The 16066-nt window shown below is 40.4% G+C and overlaps 1 protein-coding gene across 2 annotated transcripts in view; it reads right to left on the bottom strand.

Moving 5' to 3' along the window:
• The window catches only part of SEPTIN8 (septin 8), a 1286408-nt gene that overhangs the window by 559138 nt on the left and 711204 nt on the right, over nt 1–16066 (bottom strand). For both annotated transcript variants that reach the window (XM_044069252.1, XM_044069253.1), the window contains exon 6: nt 437–533. In XM_044069252.1, coding sequence (XP_043925187.1) covers nt 437–533 — 97 coding nt within the window. The remainder of the gene's footprint in view (nt 1–436; nt 534–16066) is intronic.

The following is a 16066-nucleotide window of genomic DNA, read 5'->3' on the forward strand; positions in this document are numbered from 1 at the left end:
TAAGCAGTGACAATGCCTGTTTAAGGGGAAGGGTTTGCCCCATACTTCTCCCAAGATTCTGTTTTGGTTCTGATTCAAAGGACTGGATTTACTTTAAAAGAAAGCAATGGGCGTCCTAGCACAAGCTGGGTAAAATACAAAATGTCTGCTAAGGTCTTGCCAGTCCACCAGAACTCTCAATCAATGAAATTCAACAGCAGACATATCTTAAGTTTAGTATCTGGCTCAGTCACCCTTTCTGATTCGGAATCAAGACCAGAAGAGTTTGAAAGCCAAAGCACTATTGCACTGCTAACAGTCATTAAATGTTCAACCCCCACAGAAAACCCATACTGGTTATTAGGCACAGGAGAACTACTTATTGTTTTTTACTCTGAATATGTCATGTTTATACACAGTTTCCATTTGTTTTGGACTTATTCATGTTTATACTCACCTTGAACAACTCCCCATGGATACTGTCTTGCTCGCACAAGTTTATTCCCTACTTTCACTTCTTCTGTGCTTCCAACAACGGCAAATGGCAGATGAGCCTAATGGTAACCAGGAAAAAAAAAATCAAATGTGAAATAACACTATCACCAACATTTTACGAGTTAGCACTTAAAGCTACTTATCCTTGTAACAAGGCTTACAATGTAAAGAAAACAATTTTAAAACTGTCTGTATTTACACACTAGGTCATTCATTATTTTATTTCTTCTCACATTTGTCCGTAATTATATATTGCAAAAAATCATTAAATAACCAACTTGGATTAATTTTGCATCATAAAAAAACAGGAACTTTACAGTAAATTCTACATCCTTCACTCATCTCGCAACTTATCTGCCCCTACACACCAAACAAAAACATCAAAAACACAGCAAATGTAACAAGCACACGACTGCTACTTTAATTGCAATCATGCACTCCATTCTCCCCAAACATAAAGGCACAGATACATGAAACTAAAGAAAACTAGGCTTGCACTATAGCAAAAAGAGGAGTTACTTGGAATAAAAAATGTAATACACCTGTAAGTGTTCACAGTCAGATGAAGTTAAAGAAGTGAGAAAATAAATGGGTAGGGATAGCTACACATCTGGAAAAAAAACATTTAAGTTTCTATTACAAATAAATAAATCCAAACTAGAATATTACATTTTTTTTGCTTGAAGTATTTCTACACTGTTTCAGAACACTAACTATACGTATAAAGCTTCGGGTCAAGTCACAGCAGAAGGCACTATGATGAAAATACCCACCCATTTAAGAAATGTGTACAATTAAATTAAAATATGTTTCAGTTTGGTAGACTATATATATATATATATATATATATATATATATATATATATATATTTACATTTAAATTTTTTATATGATTTTACCATGATATGCATTTTTTTCAACTTTAATTTTAAGGTTTACTGAAATCAGGTTGGTAATACAAGCTGATCCTCTCTACTTTGATAAAAAGTAATTTTACATGCAGCTAACATCCTTAACTGTTTAGCTGTTTCATTTTGTTTATGTACCATGGGCCTTATTGGACATTCACTCTATTAGTGTTTCCATTACTTATACAATTTTAGCACTACATTTTACATTTATATGACTTATTCACAATATATTTTGCAGTTTAATTTGATGCTTATGGTTTAGTTTTTATGGTGCTAAATTCCTTTTTCTTATTTGCAGTATATATATATATATATATATATATATATATATATGGATCTACTTCAGTCGACCTAACTTCCATTTGCCTGAAATTCATTTGACTGAGACGAAATCCCCTAAACTTCACTTGACCTAAAACTCATTTCACTGACAAGGAGTACTGGCACTGTGTAGAGCACTGTAAGACAAGTAAAAGGTATATGCCCTGCTCCCCACTGTAGTGTGACCCTGGAGTTAAAATATATAGTTGGAGGGTGGGGGCACAGCCCCCAACAGTGGGGGGTGTGGGGGTATAGCCCCCCATGTAGTTTGGTTTTACTGAACAATATAAAAGTAAACCACAGATTATAAAAATCAAACTAGGTGTGGGGGGGGGGGCTGTGCCCCTCCCACACCCCTCCTAACTATATATTCTAACTCCAGGGTGTCTGTGTTATGAGTTTCAGTCAAGTGAGTTTTCAGTATTATGAACTTTAGGTTATATGGTCTCGGTCAAATGAATGTCAGTCATATGAAAGTTAGGTCATATGAAGAAGACCCATAATACCCATATATGAGTGTGTGTGTGTGTGTGTGTGTGTGTGTGTGTGTATATGTATATATATATATATATATATATATATATATGCACATATATAGTTTTGGTAAAATTAATTTAATAAAATACTGACACGGACTGATTTGATTGTATCTGGCACCATTTCTAAGATATTTAGCTGTAAAGTCTAGAATCCAGCTCTTCAACAGAAGTCATGAGAACTTCTGAAATATCCCATTTGTGCCACATTCTTCTCACACATGCCACTGTTTCATATCCCAAAAATAAGCTACCTAGAAACACACAATCCCTGAACATTTTACAAGTGATGGCTACATGTCAAAACTGCAGTCCTGTAAAAATGTGAAGTTACAGCTACAGTAGCTTCAAAAATATATAATGTTAACACTGTAGGTGTTGAGTAGCACTGTAAGCCTGAACCCTTATTATTTACTCCACGGATATCCATCCGCGTTCCCAATTTTAGACCCAGGATTTAAAAGGTGCATTTCCTGCAAATCCATTATATGGGCAACTAAGCTTGGATCACATTGTTATACACTGTAATGTGTCTATTGGACATGAATGTGCATAAACTAAAGAGTAACAAAAAGAAGTTTTAAAGTGAGGTTAATGGAACATATCAGGGACATAAAAAATCAAAAGGAAGACAAGATTTTGGCATGTCATTTTGGAGATGTACATGGCAGTGATTTTTCTATGCTTCAAGGTTGTATTTTAGAGCAAGTATTTGTTGAAAATGAGAATGACATTCTTTTGAAAGAAAAACTGTTACACAAAGATTCTGTCTTTATTCTTAAATATGATACTTTGGTCCCTATGAGACTGAATGGAGAGGTTAATTGGAAGTATTTGAGTCTGTGTTTTTTGTACACAAGGTAGCACATTTTTAGCTGAATTTTGTAACTCCTTGAAGGTTTTGTACTGAGGAGCTAGACAATACAACACTTCTGGGTCTGAACCAGTGGTCTACATTTTCTCATTGTTGCTAGTCGTATGGACTAATTAAACAGTTGGGTTTTTCCCATGCAAACTTGAAACAAAGTTGCCTGAAATTTCCAAAGGGGGTTCAGTACATGTCAGAGCTCTGTCTTCCCATAGACCATTCAATATTAATGCTTATGCAGCTGGTTCCGGGGTACACATGGATAAAGCTCTAACAGTGGTGTATACAACCTGGGGATTGACTAGTTATCTGACACTTGAGACACTAGCTGGGGAGGTGAGAGTGAATAACCCGATGTTGGCTTTGCCATCCTTGGGGGAGGAGGGAGGCAGCACAGTCCACCGCACTGTTGTTTCTCAGAGCAGATTTGGATTAAGTAAGGGCAGCTCAAAAGGCGATGGATGCATACACTTCAGTCAAGCAGCATGTTCATGGTACAACTGCCATGTGCCTGTACTACAAAGGACATGCATAATTCACCAGCACTGTGGATGTGGGTTAGGCTACACAAATAATCCTCAAGGTTGTTTGGGTGATGGTCTAATGCTATTGTCTCATCCTCAAACAACGAATGCACAGCCTGAATCAAGGGAGGGCTGACAAGTGGCAGGCAGCATGGAGGAAAAAAAAAAAAAAAAAAAACTATATTTATGTATACTATTCTTATGGCATTTCCAATAGGTACAACAGGCCAAACAAATGCAATGCAAGAGACCAACATTTTGGTGTTGCACACACTCAGCAGCATGATCAAATATTTTACAGCTGGGTCAATTTGGGTTGGTGACAGGTTTTAAACGAGTGAGACTGGAATTTGAAACACAGGGTGATATTATCCTAGGTCTCACATGATGCAAGTTTTAGTATCACTCTGTCAAATGCCGTCGCTATATTTAACACTCAAGTTAATGACATTAATACAGAAGTCAGTATTAAACTTAACCATGGTTGTAATATAGTACAACTTTACTATACATACAAATAATTAAACATATACATGCATAAATACATTACACATATATATTCATACATATATGGCACTGCATCACTGTCATGTTTACAGTTCTCTAGCCAATTCCAAATAAAGTTCAAAATGCTGCAGCACTTTAGAGCACTCCTATGCTATTACAAAAATGACAAAAACTAATAGGAACCATTAAAAATGCCAATGATGTTCATGTAGCCAAGCTTTTTTGTGACGACTGCTCTGCTGAACATTTTCGCAAGAATGTGGATTATCATTATCTCAGTCAATTAATCTGCTTATTTTGTTTAAAAATGGCACATTCATTTCAATAGTCATTTACTGAGTATTAAAACCCTCTCCCATTACATAACGGGCTGGGATGTCATGTTGACATCAACGTCTTGCAAAAGTGAGAGGGTTGTACAGCACAGATGCCCACTGAATATCCCCCCATGGGTTGTCATTTCACTGACTGGGTGGTAGGGCTTTGAGTAAATGTGGGATAGGGTCATACCTCTCAACCTCTTTGTTTTTCATAAAGTGATCGAATTTAAAGCTAAAATGCAGATGTTGCTACACTGTTCTGCTTTGAGGCACGACAGCTCCACTTACAAAATCTCATTGGTTCAGTCTCAGCACAGCAACAAACCAATAAGAAACCAACTTCCTGGGCATGTCATCAAGCAAAAACTGTCTAATCACTGCTTTAAAGGCAGGTGGTTGAGAATCACGCTTATGTGCTTGACGCACATATTATGGCTACACACCAAGTGATCTGAGAAGTCTAATGCAAGACAAGTAGTTTGGTTGACGGAGAGAAAAGCTGCTGGAGGAGAATAAAGACAGAGATTCTGAAATGCTGGGGCAAGACCAGATCTAGGACCCTATAATAAACTTCGTAACTCAGATTCAGTGTGAGATTCAGACAAAAGTAACAGTAAAATATAAGTGTGTAAAGCAAGTGTTTGAAACTTGACTGACATGAATGCTGTGGTCAGGAAATACTCTGGAGCAAATCATGTAGTTGCATATAATCTGGTATTTGTTTGAGCTGCAAGCATTTTTTACATTTCCAGCAGCTTTACATAGAAGGCGACTGGTGAACTTTACATGAGTATGCATTCATTCATACTGTGGTTATACTGTAAAATAAAATCCATGCTGTAGTTAAACCAGATGACTTTACACAGTTTTAAAGATGCTTGTGGATTTTACATACAGTGTCTGTGTATTGGAGACGCTTAATTTATTAGATAAATAGTGACAAAGATTTCAAATCTTGTGAATTTTTTTTTAATATAATTGATGCACTATAACAATGGAAGTGATAGCATTCCCAACAAATGACTCTCTCACCATTCAGAGTAAATTTTGGAAGTGCACTTGATGGTGATGCACTGTGTATGGAATGAATTGTAAGATGGCATTTTGGAATTTATTTATATCTGGGTTACTGTTTTTATGTTAGTCATTTAACTATCTTGCTTGGAAAGTAGGCGTTACACAGCAGTGAGGCTGGTGCTTGCTTGCCAACTGTGCTGCAGCAGATGTCTTAAAACAATGCTACTGTCCTGTATCCAGGATACCCATGGTTGAAGGAAGTAAATGCTCCAGTGTCTAACCTGGCTTAATACATCCTCATTTATTCCAACTAAGGAGAAAGAGCTGATGGCTGTGACGACAGAATGAGAGATGTCATTCATATCTGTTTTTACAGTATATTTTTATGCATCCCTCCTTACCATGAAGCTCGCCTCTACTGTGCTCCTCTTCACTTATCAGTGTAGTAGGGCTCAATGGCAGGATTCTTCTGGATTGCATAACAGTGAAGCCTCCTACATATGGGACCCTGTCTCCCATGGAAAGCATCTGCAGTCTTTTTGTCCCATGTTTGCAGTCCTCATTGGAGATACTGGTAATGAGGAATCCCCTACAAAGATTTCCATTCCAATTCCTCTCCCATTACATAATGGGTTGGGATGTGACGATGACATCAACTTCTTGCAAAAGTGAGGGGGTTGTACAGCACAGATGCCCACTGAATACCCCTCATGGGTTGCAATTTCACTGAATTACATGCAAGGGGGTGGTAGGGCTTTAAGTAAAAAGTCAAACTTTGACAGTTACTTTAATGATGGACACTCTCAACTGACCTTCAACCCCAGTGATGTGGAAACAAAATGGCAGCTGACAATCAACAATAGGCAATGGAGGCAAGAGGAGCAAAGGAACAACCCACTAGTGGCAATGTGAAACCTCAGCTAAATACCTAAAGAATACAACTTTAAACCAAATTATTACTCAAAGGAAAAAAGAATGGCGACATCAGTATGGCAGGAATCAAAACCTGCCAGTTAAACGCTCTAGAAGAGTAACTATTCATCAACCAAAATATGCTGAAAATCTAATTTAAATGATGAAAAAATTCTTATGAATGGAACTCTATCAAAAAAAATAATACAGCAAGTATGACCTGGAGAGAAGAGGAAGCGTGATGCATTATGGGAGCTAGGGGAGGAGTTTTAGAGCCTGAGAGAGACTAAAAGATAACAAGTGACTTCTGCCTCCAGCTAAGCATTCCTATCTCTGAAGCGGACAGACTGGACCATGAATGATCAGTTTTGTTCCTTAAGTTTCTACAGCTGTTGGTGTGGACTAATGCCATCCTGATGCAAGTAGCCTCAGTAAGCATCTACAAGTGACTCATAATATTAATCATACCAGTGCAAGTATCTTCTGATCCTCTTTGTGCAAAACTTGTCAAAAAAGCAGCTGTCAAGCATCTATTTACCTGCTCCTATGTAAAACATTCTGGGTTTGCTTCCAATTCTGACACCTCCTATCTTCTACAATATGAGAAAGAGGTGGTTTCTTAAACAAACCTGATAAAAAGAATACAAGTCAGCCTGAAAAAAATCACTTGGTTGTGGAAAAACAGCCCCCGATTACTCCACTGCACTATTAACAAGGTAACTTTGCAACTACTTTCTGTAAGTAAGCATTCCTAGCATATTTTTTCTTTTTTTAGCATTTCAAGTACAGAAATATGTGCTAACCACATCTTCAAGGCTTCCACTCAAAGTCACATATTTCAGTATTTCTACATAAATAGTATGTTACAAAGCAGTGCCTCTAACCACAGACAGCTGCCTACATAAGAGAATCCTGTTTCAGCTGAATAATACTCTGCACACACTTCTGCAGCTTCTGGCTATAGTTACTCATAACTTACTTCCAGTGTCAAAAGCACCTAGCTGTCTATCATTCAAAAGTCTAAAACTGAAGGGATAGAATGCCACTGTTTGCCTTCTTGTGCAAAACTGCAGCAAATGCACTGTATGCAGAATTACAGTGAATGTTATGGCAACATTCTGTTCATGCATGTAGATGATGACAGGCATCTGAATACCGCTCTGAATAATGTCTTGCTTTCACTTGCTTTGAGCAGGTATTACTAAAAGTAACATCTAAGCTAGTGTCAGTGAAGATAGCAAACAATTGTTTCAACTCTATTCCCCAAGTGCTTACCTGGTTGTCTAAAAGTACAGTTTTGTACCTACCATAAATGTAGATGTTCGAGGATCCACATTGCTGCAGTCATAACCTGTGGGTAGTCCGCTGTCCTCGGTCGGCCCGAATACCAAAGGGTTAGGCTGGCGTCGGTCATGGGCGCCCGGAGCTGACGTCAGTACGTAGTAGTACTTAAGCGCATGACCGATGCCATATTCTCAGTCTTTCTTGCCCCACGTGTCAGAAGGCCTTAAAGAGAAAAGGCCAGAGCCATAAAGGAGAAAAATAATAATTATCCCCAAGTAATAATAACAACAACAACCACAACCCCAAACCAAAGCGGGGAAGGAGGGAGGGAGGGAAAATAGGACTGCAGCAATGTGGATCCTCGAACATCTACATTTATGGTAGGTACAAAACTGTACTATGTTCTTCGTCTCACATTGCTGCAGTCATAACCTGTGGGTAGAATCCCAAAGCAAAGGAAAAGTGAGGCTGGCAAACTAAAAGGCATTAGGGGCTGCTAACATGCCCTGTAAGACTGCAGTGGCAAACCCAGCCCTGGACTTGGAGAAAAGAGGGAGATGATAATGCTTAGTAAAAGTATGAACTGAACTCCAAGTAGCTGCTTCCAAAATGTCCTTAGTAGCTACACCCCTCAAAAAGCAGTAGAAGTGGCCGTAGCCCTAGTGGAATGAGGTCTAATCCCAGCAGGAACATTCTTCCCATGATGAGAATAACAAAAAGCAATGAAATTACCAATCCACTTTGAAATAGTCTGCTTTGAAACAGCTTTCCCTTGTGAACCCAAAGCAAAAGTAACAAATAACTGTTGAGTCTGTCTGAACTCCTTAGTTCTGCTCAAATAATAACGTAACTGCCTGTGTATATCCAAAGAATGCAAGATTTTTTCCCCCTTATTTTGGGGATCAGCATAAAAGGTAGGCAAATGGATAGACTGGTTCAAGGCCACATTAGAAATCACTTTTGGCATGAAAGTAGGGTTAGTACGCAAATAAACTCTATCCTTATGGAATATTAGAAAGGGTTCAACTGCCATGAGAGCCTGCAATTCAGATACCCTTCTGGCAGAAGTAATGGCCAACAAAAGGCAGTCTTCCAAGACAAAAACTTCAATTCAGACGTAGCTGCAGGTTCAAAAGGAGGCAAAGTAAGCTTCTCCAACACAAAATTGAGATCCCAGGCAGGAGTAGGAGCTCTACGTGGGGGTCTTATATTTTTTGCCCCTCTAAGAAATTGCTTAAACAAAGGGTGAGAAAATAAAGGAGGGTCACAATTATAGTGAGCAGAAATGGCTGCAGCATGAACCTTCACAGAGGAAAACGACAAACCCTTGTCCAGTAATTCAGTAAGGTACTGCAGTGTACAACTCAAATTAGGTACCGAGACATCAAAATCCTTTGTTGTACTCCAAAGAAAAAAAATCTCTTCCATTTTTCAGCATAAACTTTTCTAGTGCTAGGCCGCCTAGCTTCCAAAATGACATCCAAAACCTGCTGGGGAAGCTGAGAACCCACAGGCTCTAAAACAGAATACGCCAGGCCGTTAGATGCAAGGACTGCACCCTGACATTGAGCAAATGACTGCTTGACTGGGACAACAAATGAGGAAGCTGTGGTAAAGGCCAAGGAGGCTCCTGAATTAAACTCCTCAGCAGAGGATACCAGTGCTGACGTGGCCAATCTGGTGCTATTAAAATCATGCAAGGCTTGTCCCTCCTGACTTTCAAGAGTACCTTGGTAAGAAGAGGCAGAGGGGGAAAAGCATAGATGTGAAGGTTGTTCCAACTGAAAGATAGAGCGTCCACTTTCCAAGCTTTTGGGTGAAACATCCTTGTGCAAAATTTTGGTAGTTGGAAATTTAGAGGAGAAGCGAACAGATCTATGTCTGGAGTTCCCCAAGCCACTGTCAACTGTTGAAATACCTGAGGATCCAATTTCCACTCGTGGGGATCCACAATTTGTCTGCTCAATACATCTGCTAGGGAGTTCTGTGCTCCTGGCAGAAACCGTGCTTGAAGAGTGATGTGCAACCCCAGAGCAGTCTCCCACAATATCATAGCTTGTCTGCAAAGAGGGTAAGAATGAGTCCCCCCCCTACTTGTTGATGTACCACATGACTGTAGTGTTGTCTGTTTGAATCAACACCTGTCCTGGTTGAAGTAGGCCCTTGAAAGCCATCAGGGCAAACTGGACTGCTAACATCTCCTTCATGTTGATATGCAAATGCTGTAATTTGGGAGGCCACGTGTCTTGAATCCATTTCCCATTGAAGTGTGCTCCCCAAGCCAGAACTGAGGCATCTGTCGTTAAGATCTGACTCGCCTCTGGTCGGGTCACAGAGAGTCCCTTGTTTAGGTGACATTCCTGTGCCCACCACAAGAATTCCTTCTGGACGCACGGTATTATCGGAATGACAGTGTCCAAATCGTGGCAGTGTTGAGTCCATACACTTTTGAGATACCATTGTAGCTTCCTCATATGCAGTTTGGCATTGGGAAGTACCAGAATGCAAGATGCCATGAACCCCAAGGCTTGAAGGACTGTCCTTGCAGTCAGCCTGGACCGTACTGATAATTGCTGGAAGTAGAAGTGAAGAGTTCTTTGTTTGTCCGGGGTCAGAAAAGCCATCTGAGAGGCTGTATTCAGTCTCACACCCAGAAAGCACATGTCCTGAGAGGGTACTAGACTGGACTTTGTTTCGTTCACAGAATACCCTAGGCACCTTAAAACTGCCATCACATACTGTAGCTGTTGAAGTAACTTGTCTTTGTCTTGAGCAAGAATCAAGCAGTCGTCCAGATAAGGATAAATTTGTATTCCCTCAGTCTTAAGTAAGCTATTACAGGAGCCAGAACCTTTGTGAACACCCTGGGCGCAGTAGATAAACCAAAGGGCAATGCAGAGAACTGATAATGAGAAGTACCAGCCCGAAAACGCAGGAATCTCCTGCAGCTGGGCCTGATAGGAATGTGAAGATAGGCTTCTTTGAGATCCAGAGTTACCATCCAGTGCTCTTTTCCTAGCAGAGGCAGAAGTTGTTGTAATGTTAACATCTTGAACTTTGGAATGTCTAGGTATGTATTGAGAATGGACAAATCCAGAATGGCCTCCAAGTGTTTCCTTTCTTTGGCAATAGGAATAGACGAGAATAAAACCCTAGGCCTTCTTCTGACGAAGGTACCACCTGGATTGCCCCCATCTGTAAAAGCAAAGAAATTTGATCCTGAGCCTCCATCCTTTGCTGAGGAGGTACATCTGGCATGCCTTTGAAAGGGGGAAAAGTGTGAAAATAAAACTTGTAGCCTTGATTTATTACGTCCAACACCCATTTGTCCTGGGTGACCAAATGCCAATTTTGTTTGAAAAGTGCCAACTTTCCTCCTAGAGGAGCTGCCAGAAGAGAAGGGTCCGACAGCTGAAGATACAGGTCATTGGGTCTGTTTACGAAAAGGTTGACCCCTGCCCTCACCAGAAGATTGTGCAGGAGAACTCCAAGTCCTAGGTCTGAAAGAACCCTGAGCGTGAGCCCTGCCCCTACCACGTCGAGAACTGCCCTTAGACTGAAAATCCGAAGAAGGGTAAGACCATCCTCTTGCAGGCCAATTCCTGCTAAACTTAGGGGGCTGCACTTGCAAAAATTCTTTAACTGTCTGCATAGACTTAGCTTTGTCTTCCATCTTTTTCAAAACTGACTCCACCGGGGAACCAAAAAGAACTTCAGATTGAAGGGGAGCATCCAAAATCCGAGCTTTAACATGCTCTGACAAATTTTGATCCTTAAGCCAGGCATGTCTACGAATAACTGAACCAGTAGCAGCCACCCTGGAAGAAGCCTGAAGAGCATCGAAGCCACACTGCAAGGAATGTTTACCAACTTGATCTGAAGCATGAACTAAGTCCTGCAATTCCTTACACTCTATACCCTCAGCTAAAGCATCTACCTTAGCTTTCAATTGACCTAACAGAAAGTTCTGATACTTCAGCATATGGAATTGGCAATTTAAAGCCCTCATAGCTAACGAGAAGAGGTGTACACTTTTTACCCCACCTATCCAACGCTCTAGAATCTTTATCCAAAGGTACTGGATTCTTAACCACAGAAGCCCTGACACCCTTAGGCCCTTGAATAATAGTTTCCGGATCAGCTCTAGGGCTCTTGTACAAATATTTATGTGCCTCTGGAACTCTGTAATACCTGTCTGGCTTGACAGGGGCAGGGCGTAAAGAATCAGGATTAAGGGAAGCTTCAGAAAAAACATCCTGAACAACATTTAAAACAGGGGGAATAGCCAAAGGTCTATGCTGTGGCAAAAACAAAAATTCTCTAAGCCTCTTACGAGAATCTGAAAAATCCTGACCTTCCCACTTGAAATGCTCCCTCATGGAATGCAAGGTTTCAGAAAAGGAAAAATCCTCTGGAGGTGAAGCAGAAGGACAGGAATCCTCTGCATCCGAATCAGAATAGGGAGGAAAATCCTGAATATCTTCAGCTGAGGACTCTAATCTGAGGAATGCTCCATTCCCTCTAAATCTGCCTCCACCCTAGGCCTCTTCTCTGGAGGGGGCATAGAACCCCTGATCAAAGTAATCAAATCCTCTGCCATTTTCAACATATGTTTTTTAGGAACAGAACCCGAAGAACCAGAACTGTGTCCCGTACCAGAAACACCCAGTCTAGCCTTAGCAGGGCCTTTAGTGACTGAAGAAGAAGGCCTAATAACCTTTTGTAAGGATGGAACCACAGAAACTTGAGAGGCACCCTCGGCCTGACCTAACTCCTGAGAGGCCAACTCCTGTAAAAGTAAAGGTTCCCCCTGGGATTCAGCCGAGACCTCGGCTGGATCCACAGATTCAACCGTAGATTCCATAGAACCGGCGTCCGTAACGGACAACTCTTCCAGTTTAGACCTTAAAGATTTATCTTTTCGCTTTTTAGTGGTAGCGGGCGTCGGAGGATCCGACGGCATGTTGTAGTTACACCGCTTACCGAAAACAAGCCTAGCACAGTCTAATCTGCGTTTAATGGTGCGCTTATTAAATCTAGTGCAAAAGCGACACCCAACTACGTCGTGTTCTGGCCCTAAGCAAGGAATACAGAGAGAATGATAGTCCCTATGAGGTATCTGTTTCCCACAAGAAATACAATTATTAACTTTTTCTGACATCCGGATTAACTGAGGCAAGAAAAGACAAAAATTTTCCCCAACGGGGTACTTAGCCCAACTTGGTCTTCGGTCTGAAACTCAAAAACTGAAAATTTCAGAACACCGAACGGCACTTGCAAACGCTGCTTCTGCTTCGGACCACGCGGCAAGAAAGACTGAGAATATGGCGTCGGTCACGCGCTTAAGTACTACTACGTACTGACGTCAGCTCCGGGCGCCCATGACCGACGCCAGCCTAACCCTTTGGTATTCGGGCCGACTGAGGACAGCGGACTACCCACAGGTTATGACTGCAGCAATGTGAGACGAAGAACATCATGCAGCTTTCCTTCCTAAAAAAACTCTAGGGATACAGCAGTACAGAAGTTAGTCTGATGAATGAGGCAGTTTAGTTCTTCATACCTTAAATAATCTGCAAGAATGGCAATATTCTGAATCTTTTGTTTGAGCATATCCAGACATGAGTTATTGCCATAATGACCACACAACAATCATCTCTTTACCTGCACTCCCCAAATTCAAAAACACCTGCCAGGAGGGACTATGATTTAATAAAAAGACAATACTTCTTAACATCTCTAAAACTACAGTGCATTCACTTTTGAAGTACTTTTTAGAAGTGATGAATGAAAGCAAGTCCATCAACTTCGGTACTACTGAAATCCCCTTAGACTATGACCCCCATATACTCTTAGTATAAGAAATAATAAGCACTTCATCCATCACAGGACTGCATTTATGTTTTGCAAATAAGTATGCACTAAGTCAACAAACTGCACATCCATGTTTAAAAAAAACAATACCACTAAGTCAACAAACTGCACATGCATGTTTAGAAAAACACTTAACACACTCAGGTGGCATAGAAGGACAAAGCCCCAACTATGACTCAAATGGACCAGGTTCAATTAGCAGGATCAAAAGTTAACAGGACTGCAGCAAAGAGGGTGGGAGACAGCGGCTGATGCCAACTTGGTTGTCCTGGTGGAGGTTGTCTGTTGCATTATTAACCTCAACTAGAGGGCTGAATTACTGTAGTGAGAAGGAGCTATTGGGCAGATGATGCAAGTTACATTTATGCAAGCTACATTTATACCAAAGAAGGTCTAGGGGCATTTCATGATCCACCTTTATGGAACCTCCTGAGCTGCAGCACTAGTCAAGTAACAGCCACAGTTAGGAAGGGACACACAGGACTTCTTCTTTGGACTACTCATAACTCCTGACACCTATCTCCCAGGGAACAAAGGGGGGCAGTCAGTTTCTATCCTGCACTGGGAATAAATGGGCTATAAGACTCTCACATGACTGGACTAAGCCAATTCTCATTTTCAGCAGGAAATTAAATGAGCCAAATGGGAGATGGCAGTGGGTCCAGTCATTCTGATGTAGGGAGGGGGGTTGCCAAGCAAACAATGTTCCATGATGACTGCAGAGAGCCATTCTCTACTGCAGCATTTTCAGAAAACCAATCAACTTTCAGCCTGAAACACCCGGAAAGCTACTAAAGCACAGAAATTATAGCTTATAGGCAAGGGAGCCAGCAGGATTTTTTGCAGGGTTTGCAAACCCAAGCCCCGCCCATCCGGCCCCACCCCCTGTGCTGCCCCACCCACCCCCGCCCACACAACCATTCCAGTGTCCCATTACTTGGCTATTTCTCCCCCATTTGTCATAGACACTGTTCAAATCTCTCAGTGTGCATACTGTTTTATGCTTTACTTCTACAATCATTACAGCTATCTGGATTTCATTTACAACTTTATTTCAAATTTTATAGCACAAACACTGATAGACATTTATTAAACCTAAACAAAGCAATAGTCTTACAATGAAAACAGACTTAGCATTAAAACTTCTCTACCTTTGAAACCCACATTCACTGAAACAGCATCAAAACCCGCATTCAACGAACATGCATCTGGCCAATGGCAGGGTATGTTTACCTTTGGCCTGTTTCCAAATCATAGGCTCCTTGCACACATTTTTAGAACCATGCAAAAGTTCTTTGATTCACCTTCCTGGCTGTATTAATTATACTACATAATAATTGAATTATATCCCTTGTATAATACAGCACCACTTGTTAGAGTGTGTTTTAAATTTATAGTTCTGAGCATTTTTCCTTTAAGCAATGAAACAAATCATATGAACCAATAATGACAACCTGCCAATTCAGAACATTTCAACCATAAAAGGCCACTCAAACTTCTGTCATACAATCCACCAATATCAATCAATATGCAGAATCTCTGCAGAAGTAAAAGTCATCTGAATAATTCCACATTAAAGAAATCTGAAACCAATGAAGAGGTTGTTGCTAGAAAACAACTTTATATTTCAGTGTTTCATTTACAAATTCAGTGCCTGTTGCCCTTGAAGAATAAATTGCCTTTGTTACATAAAAATAAATGGTAAGCTGGTATATTACACAATAGGGAATGAGTGGCAGGCTGAAAAACAGGTTCATAGTTATTAGGTGTCTCATCCAAAGGAGGACATACTAAGGACGCTGCAGTACTATAACCCTTTAAAATACAAATGTACATGCTGTAGGACTGGAACCTACAGCCCTTTGCATCAAGATGCAAGTATGCTACCTGCTGTGTTAACACTGCTTTCAAATTCTATACCACAGTAATGATACCATTTGCTAAACAAAACAGTTGTAACATTTTAAGCAGACTCAGCATGAGCAGCAGTAACCTTTGCTTCCCTTGAAGCTCACAATTCCTTGAAAATGCACTTGACAATAAATTCCACCTGCTAGATCTAACTAGGGCATTTCTCTCTCTCTGACACACACACACACACACACACACACACACACACACACACACACACACACACACACACACACACACACACACTTAGAAAGTTGCTAGAATAACAGGATTTGTATTAGAATATATTTTCTGAAGGATATCAAGTCTGAAACTCAAATGCATGTCATTTATTTAATAACTTCAATCCTTGGCTTATCCCAGTGATTTGTCAAAAGCAGAATTTTTATGAGGAACAGACCAAAAATATAATGCAAAAAAAAAAAAAAAAAAAAAAAAAAACCTTTAGTCAGCTGCTTATACACCATTTGTGTTTCCTCCTCCTACTCTATTACTTCATCTTTTTTCTTCTGCTACATGCTGCTACATGTTCTCTAAAGTGTTCAATTACATCTTTTCTGTTGCATTTATTACTGCGTGTTTATAGCCTGTTGAAACTGTAAGTGTT

Source organism: Protopterus annectens, chromosome 4.part0 (genome assembly GCF_019279795.1).
Source record: "Protopterus annectens isolate FY-2018-M chromosome 4.part0, PAN1.0, whole genome shotgun sequence".
NCBI classification, from domain to species: domain Eukaryota; kingdom Metazoa; phylum Chordata; order Ceratodontiformes; family Protopteridae; genus Protopterus; species Protopterus annectens.